Here is a 21,950-nt window from a genome sequence, read left to right on the forward strand (position 1 = left end):
TTTTCATACAAAGATACAAAAGCCCGCCCTCTGCCTGTTCCTGTCCCCACTCCACCCCTTCCATAAGGCCCCGCGCCTGCCCCGCCTCTTCCCACCCCTTCCCTGCCCCCATTCCAACCCTTGCCCCAACTCCACCTCCTCCATGCCCCATTCAAACCCCTTCCCCAAATCCCCACCCCGGTCCTGCCTCTTCTCCACCTTCTCCCCTGAGCGTGCCGTGTCACCACTCCTCCCCTCTCCCTCCTGGAAAGTCCTAAGCGCTGGGAGGTAGGCGGAGGAGCGGGGATGCGGCGCGCTCGGGGGCTGGGAGGCGGGGAGTGAGGGGAGCTTGGCTGCCGGTGGAGTCGGCGCCTATGGCGGGCCACAGGAAATAACTCACGGGCCGCGTGTTTGAGACCCCTGCACTAGACCCCTGGTACCTCCTCGAGGCAATACAGCAGAGTTGAGCTCTGTGTACATGCTGTCCACCTGGAAGTGCTTCGGAAGGGAGGTGAGGTCGTAAATGGGACAGTTGGATCCTTTTAAAAAAAAATTACAGAAGTGTAATCTGCAATTTCTGCGTTGTGAAGTGAAGCCTTTGTTTTCTCCATTGTGACTGGCTGGTTTACGGTGATGTTAGCTCTTGTATAGCGCTCTGCCTGCTGAAAGCTCTCTACTAACGTTGGACTAACTAATCCTCCCAACAACGAGTCTCTTCCCGCCTCCCCCTCGCGCCCCACCACCCCAGTGAGGCAGTATGATCCCCGTTTTGCAGATAAGGAAGTGGAGGCGCAGGGAATTTAAATACTTGCCTGAGCCCACACAGTAAATCCGTGTGTCACACAAGCCCATAATAATGAAGCAGCTCTTTCTTTTAAAAATACTTGCTGCAACGAAAAGGCTCATCAGTCCAAAATGTGAACCCATGTCAATTCAGAGCCAGCGTCTGCCCTCCTAGCTTGCTGGGGCAAGTTGTTTGCTCTGTCACTACAGAGCACTTCTCTCTGTGTCTCAGTTTCACTGCCCAGACTGATCAAAGAGCTTCCATCTGGATTCCCCCATCACTGTGAGGAAAACATTTTGTACAGTCGCTTTCCGTGTCTCAGATGCCTTTTTATAAACTCTGGAGTTCTAATCCTGGCTCTGCCGCTGACTCATGGTATGGACTTGGGCCAGTCAATTCACTTGTCTACCTCAGTTTCCCCATGTGTAAAATGGGGACAATACCCATGTTGAAAGAGCTGAGGATTAATTAGTGGGTTTTGTATAGCACTTTGAATGTGCTTGATGACATTATATAAACGCTATGTAAAGTATTATTAATCTATGAATTAGTTTTCATAACTGGAGGGCAGGACCTGATGTAAGAATCTGTCTTGTGTGTTCTTTGTATTGTCACTTTACTCTGGCCTCTATGTGCTACTGAAATACAAATAATAATTAATATTATTACACTCCCCGTAGACTCCATTCTGGATAGTTTTCTGAGCCTTCCATCCCCTGGCTCGGCTGTTTATTGAAGTTGCCACCATTACTACTGTCTAGTTTAAAACACTTTAAATATCCAACCTTTTCAGTCTGTTCAGACAACTAAATATGTCATCCAAGCCCTCTTCATCTCTTGTCCTGATTATGAATCACCGCTTCCAGTCCATTCAAAATGCAGCTGCTAAGGTCGTACTCCTTACCCATGGACCTGATCACATCCCCCTCCACTGGCTTCTCTTCTCCATGATGTCAAATACTTCTTGTCTTCACCTTCAAGGCTCTCCCTAAATCTGGCCTCTGGGCTTCGCTGACCCTGGTGTCATGTTGCAGGCCGCTCTTTCCACTCCTTCAGTGACACCAATCTCCTTGCTTCGTTTGTCTGTTTCTTGCACAGCTGTCCTTGTGTTTTTACCATGCTACACTTACACCGTGAATGGCCTCCCAGAGCTAATCTGCAAGGCCATCTCCCACTCCAAGTTCCTTTTTAAGACCCATTTCTGCTATGATACTACAAGAAATTAGCCAATTAATATAGTTACTTAAAGTAGATATGATAGAAAACACACACACTCAAACAACTTTAGGCAGATAAGTCTTCCTTATTGCGTTATGCCACAAACTAGCCCTCATTCGTAAATATACACTCTTTTTGAAGTTCCCTGCCATCTTCTCCCCATGCCTTTGCTGTGATAACTGTTTAGTTATCCTTGGGGCAGGACTCATATCTGCCGTGGTATTCTCTGCGCTGTTTTTTCCTGGGAATTTTGTAGTGCTGTCACAGCCTTCTTGAAACAGGCCATTAGAAAAGAAATATATAGAAAAAAATGACACTCCCCAATGGACAGAGGAGAATATTTCCTTATTGTTATGGATAAACATTGATTTTTCACTTGGAAATGATGATAAAAGCTTTGTATTTCAGCCAACTGAAATGGCTAATTTTCAATGGGTTGCCCACCTACAACTTGGCTGTGAATTAAAACTCAGCTGAAAGACGAGAAATTACAGCATCCTCTAGTCCACTAGCCTGTCTTCCTCAAATTCTCCATCTGTTCTGCTCAACTGTAGGGAAGTCACAGCCTCAGCAGCTCTGCCATAAAGAATTTGTCTTTGTCATCACGTTTTCTGTGGCTTGATGAAAGAGGAGAACACCAGAAGCCATCAGAGGCATCGACTTAGTTCTCAGTTTGAGGCCCAATTGCACATTCCTGCCTGCTGTGACAACTGTTGGAAATAAGCCTAAATCCTCCCCTCACACCCTTGTGCCAAGGGCTGCTAATGGTGCAGGGTTAGTCTATCTCCTTCGGTTCTCTCTCTCTGGCTATTGCCTGGGGAACAGGATTTGCAGACCATTGACCTTTCATATGTCAAGAAGACGACTGCTTAACAGCTGTAAGAGAGGAAAGTGATGCAGTGCCATGTCGCTCTAGTTTTTAAAGGTCCCTTGTGCGTCACTGAAGCTGTGAGAAGGGTTTTACCCCATGCTTTCCTCTGCCAGATACATGCAGCTCTGACACGGTGGGTTATAGGGCAAACTCCGAGGTTTGCTACTTGGATGACTTCTCTGAGAAATCCACAACGGATTAGTAAAGCTTTCTCAAAGCCTGGAAGTTAGTTGTAACATGCAAAGGCAGATTTTCAGTAGGAATGTAGCTGTGTGCTTCTTGCAAATAAATCTGGGACTCTCAGACATTCTCTCTCTCTCTCTCTCTCTATATATATATAGAGAGAGAGAGATTAAGTGGAAGTGGGGTAGTTCTGCAACATGCCCAGTTGGGGCGCAAACACAGGCTTTGTTGGAATGGGGTTATCAGAGACAAGCCCCCTTCACTGGGAATGACCTACACCAGACTTGCAAATCTCACCTCAGGTATCCCAGCTGATCTCATCTGGTGAAGTAAAGCACAGAGAGAGAACAGCATCTCTCATACCCAGGATCCAACCATAGCAAGCATAGTAACTGTAGCATAAATTGCACCTGGAAACAAACTGGAAGCCAGTGCAGTCAATGGAGCACATGGCAAAATGTGCCACTCCATGTGTGAGTCACCAGTAAATCATCAGATAGCTGCATTCTGCACCAGCTGAAGTCTCAAAAGGGTTGTCGCCCGTGTAGAGCACACAGAATGAATCTAATCTGAAACTGACAAAGGCATAGCTAGATAGTGAATTCCACATCTGAGAGGGAAAAGGGCACCCTCGTAGCCAAGCGTAGATGGAGAATGTGCTCTGCCACCACTGCTTCGTGACCCTCCGGCAGCAGCAGAGAAGCCACTAACCTGAGAACCAACATAAGAAGGCAGCTGTATGCCATCAATTGAAAGGGCAGACATTACCTGAAAATGCCCCCATAGTACCAAGCTAGTGAGTAAGTGGGGAGCAAAGTTGCTTTGTGGTTTACTTTGTCTCACTTCTGTGTCAGAAGGCAAAGTGTTCAAGTCCCACAGTGAGTTTTGAACTCCTCCAGTGCAAACCGTCTATTATGATTATTTAACTCCTTTTAATCTTTCCTTTCAAGTTGGCCCCTTTACAGTTTTAGTTGTTCTCTGACTTCCCTTCGGTTGACATACTCCTTTCCAGAACTGATGATTTAACACCAGTGACCATCTTCTGATTCAAATTTGAAAAAACAGCAAAGCTAAATATTTTATTCAAGGTTTTGAATTTGTATCCTGTTCTCAGAATCCAAGTGATTTCCTTGTTGAATTTACTTTCAGAATAGCCTGCATCGTTTGCATTTTATGCGCAAATATTGTTCTATGCAAATATTTCTATGTAAATATGTCTCTGTAGATATGTATTGATCTTTTGCAACTGCAGGAAACACATTGTGATCTCTGTTTGCTTATTGGCAGAGTTAAGTATTGCAAAGTGCTGTGATTCCAGGCTTCACAATGCACTGCAACACCTCCCTAGTAGGGGTAATTCATTGCCATTGGAGAAGCTTACATGGGAATCTGTGTCCGGAGCTTGCCTCTGTGTAAAAAAACTTGTAAATTGTATGGTCAATGCTAGCCTGCCTGGACACATCTGCACCTGAAGCTAGACTTGCCTGTTGAGTCATTGTTCTCCATCTTTCAAGGCTATACGCTCCTTCTTATTTTGTCATGTATTGAAAACTTTTCTTCATTGGTGGCTGGAGGACAGCTCCTGGGCAAATTATCTGAATGGATATAAATGTTCACAAATGTGGAACCTGTATGGCTGTGTTTTCTGTTTAATCTTCAGATTAAACACAGCAGTTGTTCTGAGGATGTGAGGGAGATTCCCAAACCTCTGAGCCATTCTTTTTAGGTGACAAATCTGAGGAACTGTCCCAGATTGAGGTGTCATTAGAGGAAGTTTTGGAACAAATTGATAAACTAAACAGTAATAAGTCACCAGGACAAGATGGTTTTCACCCAAGAGTTCTGAAGGAACTCAAATGTGAAATTGCAGAACTACTAACTGTCGTCTATAACTTATCATTTAAATCAGCGTCTGTACCAAATGACAGGAGGATAGCTAATGTGACACCAATTTTTAAAAAGGGCTCCAGGCCAGGAAGCCTGACTTCAGTACCGGGCAAACTGGTTGAAACTATAGTAAAGAACAAAATTGTCAGACACGTAGATGAACATAAGTTGTTGGGGAATAGTCAACATGGTTTTTGTAAAGGGAAATCATGCCTCACCAATCTACTAGAATTCTTTGAGGGGGTCAACAGGCATGTGAACAAAGGAGATCCAGTGGATATAGTGTATTTAGATTTTCAGAAAGCCTTTGACAAGGTCCCTCACCAAAGGCTCTTAAGTAAAGTAAGCAGTCATGGGATAAGAGGGAAGGTGCTCTCATGGGTTGGTAACTGGTTTAAAAGATAGGAAACAAAGGGTAGGAATAAATGGTCAGTTTTCAGAATGGAGAGAGGTAAATAGTGGTGTCCCCCAGGGATCTGTACTGGGCCCAGTCCTTTTCAACATATTCATAAATGATCTGGAAAAAGGGGTAAACAGTGAGGTGGCAAAATTTACTGATGATACAAAACTACTCAAGATAGTTAAGTCCCAGGCAGACTACAAAGAGCTACAAAAGGATCTCTCAAAACTGGGTGACTTGGCAACAGAATGGCAGATGAAATTCAGTGTTGATAAATGCAAGGTAATGCACTTTGGAAAACATAAACCCAACTATACATATAAAATGATGGGGTCTAAATTAGCTGTTACTACTCAAGAAAGAGATCTTGGAGTCATTGTGAATAGTTCTCTGAAAACATCCAGTCAATGTTCAGTGGCAGTTAAAAAAGCGAACAGAATGCTGGGAATCATTAAGAAAGGGATAGATAAGACAGAAAATATCATATTGCCTCTATATAAATCCATGGTACGCCCACATCTTGAATACTGTCTGCAGATGTGGTCGCCCCATTTCAAAAAAAATATATTGGACTTGGAAAAGGTTCAGAAAAGAGAAACAAAAATGATTAGGGGTATGGAACGGCTTCTGTATGATGCGAAATTAAAAAGACTGGGACTTTTCAGCTTGGAAAAAAGATGACTAAGGGGGGGGGCTATAATAGAGGTCTGTAAAATCATGATGGGTGTGGAGAAAGTGAATCAGGAAGTGTTATTTACTCCTTCTCATAACACAAGAGCTAGGGACCATCAAATGAAATTAATAGGCAGCAGGTTTAAAACAAATAAAAGAAAGTATTTTTTTCACACAACGCACAGTCAACCTGTGGAACTCCTTGCCAGAGGATGTTGTGAAGGCCAAGACTATAACAGGGTTAAAAAAAGAACTAGATAAATTCACGGAGGATGGGTCCACTAATGGCTATTAGCCAGGATGGGCAGGGATGGTGTCCCTAGTCTCTGTTTGCCTATTCTGTTCACCTGGCATTGGCCACTGTCGGAAGACAGGATACTGGGCTAGATGGACCTTTGGTCTGACCCAGTATGGCCGTTCTTATGTTCTTCTAGGACATGAAATTATCCTGAGAATAACTGTAGAATGTCAGGCCATTTCAGTAAATTTGTGTGAAAACGACTGAGGTAATAGTCCGTTCGGAGAATGCCATCGTTTTACCTGTCCACAATTGACACCAGGAGCAAAGGCTTGGCCTGAGATACCCACTGAGTTAGTGTGGACAGAAAAGCAACTGGAAAAACTGTCAGTAGCTCACACATCAGGGAAGCTGGACCACCCAGCCCTCTAATTTAATGGTAGCCAGTGGCATCAAAGGGTATGGGAGCTATTTGTTTCTTATGTGTGGAAGTACACATAATAATGTAGGCCAAGGGAAGTTCTCTAGCACGATCCCTGTGAGCCCTAGTTAGTTGACCGGAGCTCTAAGACTTGCTGACGCAGGTTATTATTTTTTTTGCTTTGTAGGCATAATCTGGGTTGCTGTCAGGCTTTCCAGGTTCTGTTGACGATGGGCTTATTTGTGCGTAATAGAAGAGGGCTTAGTCCTGGGGTCAGACACTGTCCTAAAAGCAGAGCCTTAGAATTGCTTTCCAATTCCATAGTGTGCAAATTGGGAGTCAGCTGCTGGATTGTAGTGGGATATCCCTAATGCTGGAAAGTCCCTGTTTCTGAGTCAGTTGCCTTTCTGTCCATCTTGAATAGTTTCCTCCGTTAAACTAGTGAGGGGGAGGTTAGGGGTGATTTTGAAGGTTGAGTGCAGTCACCTCAGTGAGAATTCGTACATCTTCAGCAGATGTTCTGAAAGGCCAGCAGGCCTGAAAGTCCACCTGCTGCCTTTTTTTGGCATGTTGAGTTATCCCTCCACTCAGCTTGCTCTGTTCTCGTGAGCAAGCTTGAGTTGCAGAGTTATGGGGCAGTTGTGATGTCTGAGTGCTCGTGAGTGCAAATGAAACCCAGTGTTCTGGCTTTGTAGTGAGTTAGTCTTTGCTCAATTGAGAAATTGGGATTTTATCCACACTGCAGCCATCTTTTCCATGGCGGATGTAATTGACACATTTTTTTCTAAATTAAGGTCTGTTTTTTTAAAAATAACTATATTTAAGACCAGTGAAAATTTGACTGTCAACCTTAAACTGTCCTTTTAAAGCATCGTTGTTTTTTCCTTTTGTTGAGATGAATTCTCATCAAGTTTAAAGATGATAGCGGTGACCCCAATTAAAGAGAGAGCACTGGCTCTTGTGGGAAAACCCTTCTAATTAGCAACCTATTTGTGATCATATTCAGTCAAAGGTGGTTCCAGTTCCGTTTAAGGACACCTATGTCTCATGATTTAATTGAACAAACTTTAGTTTGTGGGATGTTTTTTCTATTTAAATTTCAGGTCTGTAGTGACCAAAATATCCGCAGCCAGGATTCTAGAGCCGGACACAAAATTTGTATCTGCATCCGATCTGCGATCTGCAAAAATGATCCGTGAATATCCGCAGATTTGCAGGGCTCTAGATACAAAATTTGTATCTGCATCCGATCCGTGATCAACAAAAATGGTCTGTGGAATCCACATCTTCGGATGCAGGTATCTGCGGATATAAAGCAACCTTGTGGAGAGGTAGATGAACCTTACACAAAGTGTGGCAGCCAGAGGGTTAAAATGTTTAATGAGATTATGCAAATATGTAAATTGATTTATAATTATGCATTTTTTTCTTAAGGTGCTCTGACATTGTGCAGTCTATATGGTTTTATAAAAACATAATAATAAGTTAATATAATGTAACTGGAATAGTTTTATAAAAATATACTAATGAGGTTAAATATAATGTAACTGGAATATGCTTCATTCGAAAGGTCTCTTGTAAAGTATCATTACAAAGCTTATAATCTACTGCGTGTGATCATCCTATTTGTATAAATGTACCTCTCTTGTATCTAAAACTAGAAATATGAAATATAACTCTGAGGGCCTATTGTAATTATGCAAAGTGTGGGCCATTAATAGTGGTTTGGAATCTTGATGACTCCCATTAACCAGGACCAATGTCTCCAGATGGCTGTGTTTACCTGTTAGTCTTCCTGTATATGTGTGTGCTGGCAGGTGGGCAATGAAGTCTTGCAGTGACATGTGATCATGTCACCTGAACTGGAATCCATCTTTAACCTGGTGCTTTTCCAGTGTGTGTGTGGAGGGGGGGGGGGCGCAAAGGGTTCCCGCCTTATGCAAAAGATATATAAAGGGGTGGAAGAGAACAAAGGGGAGGAGGAGTCATCATGAAGTATCCCCTAGCTACCACCTGAGCTGCAACAAGAGCTGTACCGGGGAAAGAATTGTGCCTAGGCCCGGAAGGTGTCCAGTCTGAGAAAAAGTTTACTGAAGCATCTCTGAGGGTGAGATTATCTGTATTCAGTTTAATCAGACATAGATTTGCTCATTTTATTTTATTTTGCTGGGTGACTTACTTTGTTCTGTCTGTTACTACTTGGAACCACTTAAATCCTACTGTCTGTATTTAATAAAATCACTTTTTATTTAGTAATTTACTCAGAGTATGTATTAATACCTGGGGGAGCAAACAACTGTGCATATCTCTCTATCAGTGTTACAGAGGGCGAACAATTTATGAGTTTGCCTTGCATAAGCTTTATGCAGGGTAAAACGGATTTATTTGGGTTTAGACCCCATTGGGAGTTGGATATCTGAGTGCTAATGACAAGCACACTTTTGTGAGCTGTTTTCAGGTAAACTTGCAGCTTTGGGACAAGTGATTCAGACCTTGGTCTGTGTTGGAGCAGACGGGAGTGTCTGGCTCAGCAAGACAGGGTGCTGGAGTCCTGAGCTGGCAGGGAAAACAGAAATAAAAGTAGTCTTGGTATATTAGGTGGCAGCTCCCAAGGGGGTTTCTGTGATCCAACCCGTCACAGGTGCCACATAATTGCTCTCAAGAATCTGAAATTCTCATTTTAGGAATGTCTCTGAAGCTTGTGGTTGCAAAGAAAACTTTCTGGCTGTGAACCTAAAGTAACCATTATAGTGATGTCAGAGTCTGCAGACAGCCAGAAATAATAGTTCTGATAAATGTTGGACTTGCTCCCGTTTAGCTACCCTGGGTGTTAATGTTGAAGCCTAGTGGAGATTTGTGAAAGGGTAGTTATCTGATATTATTTATCAGTAACTTTAATTACAGTGACTTGAATACTTGCACTAGTATATCACACATGATCTGTGTGGCCATATGCTAGAAACTAGGAGCTCCCATATTTCCCCCAAGCCCCTCACTTTATTGAAATCCTCAAGTTGTCTGTACTTGGCTGTTAGCCAAGATGGTCAGGGATACAACCCCATGCTCTGGGTGTCCTTAGCTTCTGATTGCCAGAAGCTGGGAGTGAAGGACAGGGGAGGGATCACTTGATGATGACCTGTTCCGTTCATTCCCTCTGAAACTCCTGGCATTGGTCACTGTTGGAAGACAGGATGCTGGGCTAGATAGACCAGTATGGCTGTTCTTCTGTTCTTATGGAACCTGTTCACCCCTTAATGTAAATGTTTTTTCTGCACAGTGCTAGCCAAGTTCTTAGTCCCCTGTTCTTTTTCACGTGTACAGATGGTGTTCCCTTATATGTGTTGACATTTGACAGCTCTTGCTGTGTTTCACAATTCTCATTCCAGTTGGTTTTGAACACCAAATGACTTTAAAAGAAAGTATAACAATGCAGAATGGCTGTTGACTGCTACGTCCAGCAGTCGTCTCTTCTGCTTATGCTCGCCATTCCCTGTAATGGTAATTCTTTTCATCATGCTTCCAAATTGTATGCTCTCTTCTTGGGGTTATTTTTGACATTGAGATTGCTTTAGAGGCGTTTGTTGGCTACGTTGTGAAGCTGCCATAGGAGAATGCGTATCTGTGAAGTTATCACATGCATATTTATCTGTGAAGTTATCACATGCATATTTATCTGTGAAGTTATCACATGCATATTTATCTGTGAAGTTATAAAACTTGCCTCAGTTGAAATCTCTTTATGTTCTGTAATGTGATGGCAACACACTCTGTGGTTCCTGTGCACTTGGTGACCTTCTCTGCAAACAGTTACAGAAAGGGAAATCTAATTTTAACACTCAAGTGAGCTTCCATTTTTCATAATTTAACTGCCTTTTATGTGTCAAAGCAGTTAGTTTGTCTGAAAGATGCAGTAGGATATAAAGTTGTGGTGTATTGTGCCTCTGCTCTTTGTGCAGGTCACTAGTAGGTCACCTTAACAGCTTGTCAGGGGAGTTGGGAGTCTTGTAACACTATCAAATCCAGCTTTCTTCTTCCATGCGAGCAGTTGAAAATCCCATACAACACTGTCCTCTTCTGAGAGTACTCGGAAATCTGGTTTGATGGTGCTCTGTTTAAGGAAAGCGGAGAGATCACTTTTCCTTTCTGTGCTCCCTGAGCTAAATATACAGAGCAACAGCTGATCCCCTGCGGGTGTTTACAGGCACTCTTAGCAGCCCGTTGTGGCAACTCCAGATGACATTGCTGCATATCCCATGTAGGTCACAAATCAAAAAAGTTTGCATCTTTTGCTTTGCTCCCTTCTTTGGCTCACCTATTTACTAACTTAAAGCTATTCTCCCTCGAATGGGAGTGATGGTTTGGTGTCCTGTGAAGTTTATAACCATAATGGAGCATAAACTAGTACTGCTGAGAAGAACTGAAGGGAGGAGCTGATGTCACATGGTGTGGTGGTCAGATTCCCCCTCCTCCCCCCCGCCTTTCTAACTTCAAAATGTTCAGCTAAATCAATATGGTCTTTTCACCACTATTCATCAGAGCTATTCAGAGCAAAATATGAATTTTAAGACTATTGTATAGTATACACTGTGTGTATACATATCGACTTGTATAAGTGCAGCATCAGCACCTAATACATTTGAAAACAGAGAGCGTTCCTGGTAATAAGGGATTTTGCTTGCCTAATTTTACTACTAATCACCAAAGAGTCTGTTTTTTCTCTTTTGTGAAATTGCCTTCGTGGATCATCACCCTGGGAGTGCTGGAGTAATCAAATAAACTTGGTCCAGCTCAAACCGTGTGTCCTCATGCAAGTTTCAATTGACTGCACATGTAAGATAGAAGATAGGTTCCGGAGGCCAATTTTAGGCTGCTAGGTAAGAGAGAGAAGTCCAGGACCTCATCTCTAGCATTCTCTGAAATGCTTCCAGTTCCCCCTGCAGGGCCAGTTAGACAGGCAGAACTGCAGGGTCTCAATATGTGGATGAGATGATGGTGGTAGGGAGAAGGGATTTAAGTTTATTAGGAAGTGGGGAACCTTTTGGGAAAGGAGGAGCCTATACAGGAAGGATTGGCTCCACCTAAACCAAAACGGGACCAGATTGCTGGCATGTAAAATTAAAAAGGTCGTAGTAGAGTTTTTAAACTAAGAGTTTGTGGAAAGCCAAGAAATGCAGAGGAGCACATGGTTTGGATGGAGATATCCTTTAGGAGAGGATCTATTAATGGGGGTTCTTGATATCCTACTAAAGAGGAGAGACTAGAAGTTGATAAAGTACAGGTACGAACTGAAGAGAAACAATCAAACGAAAAAGAGTCCCGGTCAGTTACATCACATAATGGCAGACAGCTAAAACGTGACAGATTTTATAAGCGCTTGTATATAAATGCTAGAAATCTAAATACAGAGGCTTGGTCTACACTAAACCCCCAAATCGAACTAAGGTACGCAACTTCAGCTACGTGAATAACGTAGCTGAAGTCGACATACCTTAGTTCGAACTTACCCCCGTCCAGACCCGGCAGGCAGGCTCCCCCGTCGACTCCGCGTACTCCTCGCGGCGAGCAGGATTACCGGAGTCGACGGGGAGCACTTCTGAGTTCGATTTATCGCGTCCAGACTAGACGCGATAAATCGAACCCAGAAGTTCGATTGCCTGCCGCCGAACCAGCGCGGTAAGTATAGACAAGCCCTTTGGGTGAACTTGAGTGCCTGGTATTAAATGAGGATATAACAGGCATCACATAAACTTGGTGGAATGATGATAATCAGTGGGACATGGTGATATCAGGATACAAAATACATAGCAGGAGTGGCCAAACTTACTGACCCTCCGAGCCGCATACCACAATCTTCAGAAGCTCGAGAGCCAGGGCATGCCTGCCGGGGCTTGGGGTGTCTCCAGAGCTCGGGGTTTCAGCCCTGCTCCTGCTGAAGCCTCAAGCCCCGACAAGCACATCCTGCAGGGCTGAAGCCACGAGACAACCCCCCACCCCCGCTTTGGTTGGAAGAAGCTGGAGGTGACACACGGGGAGCACGTGACCAGATTTTTGCCAGGGTTTGGTGGCCAGGCCCCGTCACATGGTGCTGCCAGGCCCCCTCCCTGCAGGGCAGGTACTGGAGCCATCAAGCTGGGAGCTGTGGCCGTGGGGAGAGGCAAGGGCAAACAGCTGGGAGCTGCAGGGAGAGCCATTGCATTTGCTGCTGCCTCTCCCCATGGATCTAAAGCAGCGGCCTCTCCTGCAGCTCCCAGCTCTTTGCCTCAGAACTAACACCTGGGAGCTGCAGGGAGGGGCCGCTGAGGGTGAGAGGGGTATGTGTGCCAGGTGGGGGCGGGGGGTGCGTGATTCAAGCTGTGGGGGGGGGCAAACCTTTAAATTGTGCCCCCCACTCTCAGCAGGCGCCAGTCATCTCTGGCAGAAGTGCTGAGCCTCCTTTCCCTAAGTCTGGTAGGCGGATGATGGGGGGAGCCTGGGGAGCGCTGCGAGGCCCACTTCTGATACATAGAAAGGACAGCGTAGGTCGTGCTGGTGGGGGAGTGGCACTACATGCGAAAGAAAGCAGAGAGTCAAACATAGTAAAAATCTTAAGTGACTCAAACTGTACTATAGCATGTCCATGGATAGAAATTCCATGCTTGAATAAGGTAGAGCAGTAGGAATATACTGCTGACCAGGATGGTGATTGTGAAGTGCTCCAGGAGATTAGAGAGGCTATAAAAATAGAAAACTCAATAATAATGGGGGATTTCAAGTATCCCCATATTGACTGAGTACATATCATCTCAGGATGGACTACAGAGATAATTTGTTAGTATCTAAGGTGCCACAAGTACTCCTATTCTTTTTGCTGATACAGACTAACATGGCTACTACTCTAAAACCTACAGAGATAAAGTTTCTAAACACCATTAATGACTGCTTCTTGGAGCAGCTAGTCCTGGAACCTACAAGAGGAGAGGCAATTCTTGATTTTAGTCCCAAGTGGAACACCGGGTCTGATCCAAGAGGTGACTATAGATGAACTACTTAGTAATAGCAACCATAATAAAATTAAATCTAACCTCCTTTTGTGGGGGGGAGGGGAAGTATCAAAGAAGCTGACCACAGCAGCATTTAACTTCAGAAAGGGGAACTACACAAAAGTGAGGAAGCTAGTTAAATGGAAAAGCTACAGTCACAAAAGTGAAATGCATGAAAGCTGCATGGACTCGTTTTAAAAAACACCATAATAGAGGCTCATATTAAATGTATACCCCAAATTAAAAACATCATAAGTACCACCATGGCTAAACAACAAAGTAACGGAAGCAGTTAGAGGCAAAAAGGCATCCTTTGAAAACTGGAAGTCAAATCCTACTAACAAAAATAGAAAGGAGCATAAATTCTGTCAAGTGTAAAAGTATAATTAGGCAGGCCAAAAAAAATTTTGAAGAGCAACTGGCAAAAGACTCAAAAACTAACAGCAAAAAGTTAAAGTACACCAGAAGCAGGAAGTCTGCCAAACAATAAGTGGGGCCACTGGACGATCAAGATGCTAAAAGAGTACTCAAGGAAGATAATATGGCCATTGCAGAGAAGCTAAGTGTATTCTTTGCACCCCTTTTCACTGCAGAGGATGTGAGGGAGATTCCCACACCTGAGCCATTCTTTGTAGGTGACAAATCTGAGGAACTGTCCCACATTGAGGTGTCAGTAGACGAGGTTTGGAACAAACTGATAAATTTAAACAGTAATAAGTCACCAGGACCAGATGATATTCATCCAAGAGTTCTGAAGGAACTCAAATCTGAAATTGGAGAACTATCAACCATGGTATGTAACCTATTCTGTACCAGAATGCTCCTGAGGCGATCCCGGCAATCCAGGCCAGTAAGCCTAACTTCACTCCTAAAGAACAGAATTCTCAAACACATAGATGAACACAATTTGTTGCTGAAGAGCCAACTCAGTATTACAATAGATATACTTCTGGGTGAATTCAGAATCGTACTTGCTGAAGTTAGTGATAAAAATACGTTTTTACTGCTTTTTATGACTCTTTAGCTCTGCAGAGCCAACCTCCAGCCTTCATCAGTACCTAACACCTGATTGCCTCTGGCACTGCTGGTGAGAAGACACTGGCAGGGTACCTTAGCATCAGCTCTTTTGCCTATGACTCCAGTATTGAAGAGAGTATCCACTTCGGATTACTTTGATTTTAGAATCAAGGACTGAAGATCTCTTAAGTCCCTGTCTACAGTGGTGTAGCTTTTGGAAACGGGTTTAAAGTTGGTTATGTTCTAATGGTGGGTTTGTAATTTGTTCAGTGTTTTGATTTACAGAAAAACAGGAACAAAAATTGCAGAGTTGGGTTAGATGCATACTAGCATGTCATAGAATCATAGAATATCAGGGTTGGAAGGGGGACCTCAGGAGGTCATCTAGTCCCTGCCCTGCTCAAGGCGGACCAATCCCCAGACAGATTTTTTTTGCCACAGATCCCTAAACGGCCCCCTCAAGGATTGAACTCACAACCCTGGCTTTAGCAGGCTAATGCAACTGTTAAATGTATAAGCAAGGCAAGTTTAAGTAAGAGCAGGGAGATGGGGTTACTTCTGTATACAGTATCCATAAGACCATCACTGGAATACTATGTCTGGTTCTAGTATCCATGCTTCAGAAAGGATGGTGAAATCGAAAAGGATTCAGAAAAGAGTTACAAGATAATAATAATAATTAAGGGAGATATCCCATCTCCTAGAACTGGAAGGGACCTTGAAAGGTCATTGAGTCCAGCCCCCTGCCTTCACTAGCAGGACCAAGTACTGATTTTGCCCCAGATCCCTAAATGGCCCCCTCAAGGATTGAACTCACAACCGGGGGTTTAGCAGGCCAATGCTCAAACCACTGAGCTATCCCTCCCCCCAATTTAAAGATGATTCAAGGTCTGGAAAACCTGCCGTACGGTGAGAGATTTAAGGTTACGGTTAAGTGGTGACTTGATCATGGACTTGATCATGGACAAGTTGTATGTTTGCTGCAAAAATTACTGGGTGATTTTCTATGGTTTCTGTTATGCAGGATATCTGACTAAACGGTCATTAAAAATCTATGAATTAATGACTAACCCCTTTGTATTCTTTTTCTAGTTCCTGAGGGAAGACTTAAATTATCATGACCCAACAGTCAAACACAGCACCTTCCATGGGGAGGATAAACTCATCAGCGTGGAAGATCTCTGGAAGTCATGGAAAACATCCGAAGGTAAAAATTCTCATATCTAAACACTGCTGCATTCATTTTGTTCGTATTTTCAGCAGAAAGATCATGGTTGGTTCCAGCCTCTTCTGTCACTTTTTTCATGGACTTAGTTTTCCAGAGGGATAAGAGGAGCACAAATAAAATATCTGGAGTGGTCAATTGAAGCAGAAAATTGAGTGGATACAGAGAACAACAATACAGTTGCATTCAGCACCTTAGTAACAGCCAGATAATAAGTAACATGCTCTTTTAGAGGAACCCCACAGAAATCATCTAAATATGAGGACTGTTAGACCAGTGGTCTCCAAACTTTTTTGATCGTGCACCCCTATCAGTAAAAAATTTTTGAGCACACACCCCCTGCCGCACCGCAGTGCCGGCTCTACCATTTTTACCGCCCCAAACACAAAAAAAAAAGGCGCCCGAACTGCCGAAGCGGTGCTGCTCCGACGGTGCTCCTCCTGCTGTGCACCCCGAAGGATCCTCTTGCGTACCCCCTGGGGTGCGCGCATCCCACTTTGGAGACCACTGTGTTAGACTGTGGAATTGTTTTCCGAGGACAGTGTTGATAGTTCCATTGCTTGAGACATTTCAAATTAGACTGGACAAACACTAGAATTGTATCCTTCAGAGCATGTGTTCACAGAAACAAGTAGGAAACCAGTGTGGTTCTGGAACACAAGTAGGTATCATCTGTTCCCTAAGGCTGTTTATGTACTAGCTGAAACTTCTGAGTGGTCTTTAAAGATAGCCCCATAGTGCTCATCACAATAATCCCATTGGCAGGTCACAAAGACATAAATGGCCATGGAAAGGACCACATTAGAGAGCTGGCCATAATCTTCTAGTTTACTATATACGCAGGACGAAAAAGGCATTTCTGCTCACCAGTAATGCCTGGTGCTGTTGGGTTAATTAGGATCGAGAAAACACTTCTAGATTGCATACTACCTTCACAAAGGGTGTGAGCACCTCCTGAATAATATACAGATGCCTCTTCTGCCGTTCTTTGTAAATACTTCCCCTGCCTTCCTTTATGATATGGCTCTGGATGTTGTCACTATTATTGCCTCATCCACCTCAAGGGGCTGTTAATTCTGAAACTTAACAATGACGGTGAAAATGTCAACATTAACCATGCCATTACTGAGAACGTTAGCAGAAGCATCCAGCTAACTGTGTGTATCCCACAGTCTTGAACTGCCTTTCATGGGGACAAAATCATTATGTGTTCTTAGTCCAGCTACCCAAACCTCCAGCTTCACTGACAACATCTCTGAGTCATGAATACTAGAACTGATCAGAAATTTTTTGATCCTCATTTGTCAGAAAATGCTGATTTGTCAAAATTGAAATGTTCCACAGGAATGTGTTGGTTTCAACAAAACTTTCAAAAGAAGCCAGGCAGGTTTCCATCAGAAACCTGCTTGGTTTAACTGCCCACCTCCCTGGCTCCCCAGACTGCCAGACTCCCTGCCTGACGGGCTGCTGGGGAGCGTGGGGCTCCCATGCTCACCAGCTACCCTAGAGCCTGGGCTCCCAAACTCCTTGCTTGATGAGCTGCCGGGGCTTTGGACAGCTCAGGGAAAGTTGGAAGCACTTCAAAAAGATCAAAATGAAATGTCACTGTGATGTTTTCCTAACCAAACTTCAGCTTCCTGTTTTGAGGGACACTTGGAAATGTTTATGTATTTTGTGTTCCAGTTCACAACAATATTTGTTGTTCTCTCTCTCTCTCTCTCTCTCTCTATCAATCAATTAGTAAGTTTTTGGAATTTCCTACAGAATGGAAATTCCAGTTTCTGGCCAACTCTAACAAATACAGAAAGCTGCATTACCTCAACAATGAAAAGGTGGGGGCAATGTAGAATAAGTGGAATTTAATATTGAAACGTGGGGCCTTTCTACTGACTTTATCATGCATTGTTTATTGAATTTAAAATCTCCATTTTTAATTTAAGTGACGCTCCCACAGAGTGTCTAGTCGGAGAGTCCATGCACTGTGCCACATGCAGCCAGCTTGTCGCAGAATATGTGCCTTGACAAAGGTTGTAATTTATAACACATATATCCTCCTCCCAGTCCTTCCCCCTCAGTCCATTCATGCCCTTCTATCATCCTGCCTTCGCACCTGGAACAGCCTTCTCTGCCATCCATCCTCTCCTCCCCTCCGTCAAGTCCCTTATTAAAATCCACCCATCCGGCAGTTTCATAAACTCATTAAAATCCACTTCTTCAAGTAATCTTCTGATCACTTTATTGACAACCTCCAAACCTTTCAGCTTCTCAGCCTCGTGCTGTTTCTTTTATGTTTGGCTTGTTTCGTTTACACTATAAATTCTTTGGGGCAGGAAGCATCTCTGTCTTCAAAGTGCGGTGTTGACATGTGTCTGTATATAAATTATAATTTAAAAATGACTGATTTAATTATCCCTTATGGTCTCTGAGGAGCGACTTAATAAGTCACCAACAGCATACATGAGTCTGTGGTACTCGAAAATGAAGCAATGACATGCATGAATCTGGAATCGCTTTTCTAGGTTCCAAATTACAACCAACTGGAAACTCTCTGGAGAAAAGTGTTGGGAGAAGAACAGAAGAATGGGGTGTTTAAAAAACAAAAATTTGAATTGTTTGGTTCCCTGCCCCATTTGTTTTATTCTTCTGTTCACTAGGGTGGCCAATATGTTTAAAACTTCTTGTCCAAAGCACTTTAAAAATCAGATTGATGCTACGGGGCATTTTGTCTTCTGTATGTTCGAGGAAAGTCTGACATTAGAAATATTTATTCTATTGTATCGTTGTTTACAAATGGCTTTGCCTAAGTGTATCTGAATGTCCATTTAAACTCAGAAGCTCTTAAGTGCTGGAACATCCTAGGATGCTCTCAAGATACGTTACTCCGTTGTTTTGATTTCTTCTTTTTCCTGAAACACATTTTAAGTAGCATTTCCTTAAAATGGTTCTGTTACATGATTTTCCCCCTTGCTGAATTGGGCTTAGTTATCTCTTCAGTTTTTCTGCCGCAACATGCCTCATCTTGTTAATAAAATATGAAATGGTTCGTTTCCAAGGTTATTCTCATTCTCATATGGAGGCTAATCCTTCTGAGCATGAACTTCTTCTGAATTCATTAGTACATCCATTGTGGAAGACTGGTAGAATCAGGTCCACAAAGAAGGCTATGCTTTCTTGCTGCAGTTGTCATCTGAAAGATGGCTTTGAAATGGTGTGGTAGGAGTCTCTCGCTGACTTGACGCCCAGAGCAGATTTGTTCAGTTTACAAATTAAATGCTTTTTTAAACTGCCATCTCTGCAGATTCTGCTGAGGTCTGAAAATCAAACTGTTCTTTTTGCCTTTTACATTGTCACCAGAAATAAAGATTTTTTCAGCTGTTAGCTTTGAAGTTCAGGCAGAATAGACTCCAGTTCACTCTCCTATAGCTTTGTTGACTCGGGACTGCTTCTTAGACAGTTCCTCTAAAAAAAACAAAGACAAGATGGGTACATAATGTCAAAAGGAAAGACTAAAATAGGCAGCTTCTGATGAAACCAGGGGCTTGAATTCATGTAAACATACTCAATGACTACTGTTCTAAGCAGATGATGATCAACTGTTAGATGAGCTTAGATGTGGGGAATCAAAAAATGTCTCCCAAAGAGAGCAGAGCTGGTAATACAGCAACCATCAGAGGGAAGCTGCCTTCAATACAGTAAGAAAGCTCCAGACAGCTGAGGGCAGCACTACCAGTAAGGTAGGTATTTGCCCCACACTCTGGTGAGGAGGTTTAACAGCACAGAATTTGGAGCGATACGAATTCAGCTGGGCCTGGGCCCAAGAGTGGGGATCTACTTTCTACTGTAAGCAAGAATGACTTAGTATTTCTAGCAGTTTCCTTGTGTTGGAGGCTGCAATTCCTCTCCTTGTAGGCAGGAGGTGCAGAGAAGAAGGCTGTAAATCTGAAATAGTTTTGTATTGGCCTCTTTGACAGTAGAACCAGTATCCAAATTAGCATTAAATCTTGTCTTGATTTTTTTTTAATAAAAGGTTTGAAGTGGGCATTGACACTCATTCCAGCCCCTCGTGATGCTCACTAGTAGAGATTTAGAAGGCTTTGGTATTTAACACCAGGTTCTAAAGATCCAGTTTTAATTTCTAATTCCCCTGGGTGCGTTCATGCTTGATAGTTGCCAGATGTAAAGGAAATGTTTTATGGCCCACAGTCTGGCTTCCATCATGTCTAGTATCATCTAAATTAATGCAGTAAGAGAGTTTTCTTAAACTGGTGGGGTTTACTGTCGTGTTTGTGCTGCTTTGTATCTCTCTGTACTGACAGTCCCGTGAGATTGCATTAAAATTATATGCCTTTCCTCTGGCTGCCCATATTAGACACTAGCTTCTGTCAAACAAGGGAACTCCCACCCTGTCAGGCCTTCTCTCCAGCTGGAAGTATTCATCTCCTCTGAGGGAAGTGGAAGATGTTCTTAGATTTTTATGTATCCATTCAAAGTGAGGGAGCTGAGGTATAAATTACTGTTGGCATTAGTTGACTATTGACTTCAATGTCATAGAACCATTTCAGACCAGAGGTGAATTAGGCTGTGGTAGCTATCTAGAGATCTAAAAACACTGTGTATGAGAGATCTCTCTTGAAGTCTTGGATAGAAGAATATGCAATAGTCACAACCAATTAAAGCAATGATTGGACATCAAATAGAGGATCCTGTTTGAATGATTTGGGATTTATCTAAATGTCACTGGATGAACCAGGCAGATGCTGTATGCAGGCTACACTAGACATATCAGAGTAGAGCAAACAGCCACTCACCCCTGGTTAATGGTTGTATTGCTGCTTGACTTTTTTCTGTTTTAGCAGTGTCCCTGGGGTACAATCAAGATTAAAGGCAAGAGAGAAAACTAATTTCGTAGGCCAAAATTTTCCGCTGTCCACTCATTTTGGAGTCTTTTGCTATCAAGCTGTGTCCCAAGTTGAACTCCTTCAAAATGAATGCACCTAAAATTAGTCGACACAGTTTTCAAAGTTGGGGCCAAAGTAACTCCCTCCAGAAGCCTAACAAAGCATGTGAAGGAGGTGAAGAAAGCACTGTACAAGTGCCAGTGGTTTCGTCCAGCAAAGCAGTTTCACGGACCATTTTTAATCTGTCTCCTGAGTGCTTTGTATCGCGGCTCTTGAGAGCCTCTCAGCTTCCACTTGCTATGATAAAGCTACAAACACTGCTGCCTAGGAGTCGGGATTGTGCTGTAATGCACACAGTGAGGAAATTGAACACGATCTTTGCCAAGAGCTGTTTCAGACTGCTGGTATATCTGATGCTGTCATCCTCCTCCTCCCGTGAGCTGTAATTGTAGTGTAAAATACCCCCCTGTCTTAGATAGCTGTTGGGAAAAGTGACAGTTTTTGGACACTGTATGCTGGTACGTGTTTGTCCTAAATCTTCTGCAGCAGACTTATCATATATACAGGACAGAGTATGAAAAATCAGCACACAACCAAAGATGTTACAGGCTGACAAAACCTATAAGGTCACCTAGCCAATTCCCACGTGACATTTTGCAGGTCTTCATCTAGTTACTTAAGGTGGTTTATCTGTGCGTGCAGTGCTGACAGATTTGCTTCATGTTTCCAGGGGGGTGATGGGCTTGTCTAGTGCATCCCAGTACTCGAAACAGCTAAAAGCTGTATTAGCTCGAAATGTGCTGCTCAGACATACAAGGAGCAGCCTTCCAGCAATGAAGGATTTAAACCCTCGTCACCGAGCTCGCCTTCTCCTGGCTTCAAAGCATGCACTGCCTCACCCGGTCTCCATCAAGGAGGTTTATTTCTTTAGCGGAGGTTATCCAACAAACAGAAAACTGACTTAACTCCATCCTGGCCCCAGGCTTCGGGGCCACCCCGCCTCAGGAGTCTCCGGCACACCAGCACCCTAGCCTCAGCCAGCTCCGGTCCCTTCTTGGAGCAGCAGCCGCCCGGCTGCTTCCCTGGCCCCTTGCTCCAGGGACCCACCATGTGTACTAGCTCCACTCCAGCGTGACTT

General features: G+C 43.4%; 1 protein-coding gene across 3 annotated transcripts in view; it reads left to right on the plus strand.

Annotated features, from left to right (window-relative positions):
- The window catches only part of STIM1 (stromal interaction molecule 1), a 162,593-nt gene that overhangs the window by 80,645 nt on the left and 59,998 nt on the right, over positions 1-21,950 (plus strand). For all 3 annotated transcript variants that reach the window (XM_034759281.1, XM_034759280.1, XM_034759282.1), the window contains one exon: positions 15,782-15,896. In XM_034759281.1, coding sequence (XP_034615172.1) covers positions 15,782-15,896 — 115 coding nt within the window. The remainder of the gene's footprint in view (positions 1-15,781; positions 15,897-21,950) is intronic.

The sequence above is a fragment of the Trachemys scripta genome, chromosome 1, assembly GCF_013100865.1.
Source record: "Trachemys scripta elegans isolate TJP31775 chromosome 1, CAS_Tse_1.0, whole genome shotgun sequence".
In the NCBI taxonomy this organism is placed as follows: domain Eukaryota; kingdom Metazoa; phylum Chordata; order Testudines; family Emydidae; genus Trachemys; species Trachemys scripta.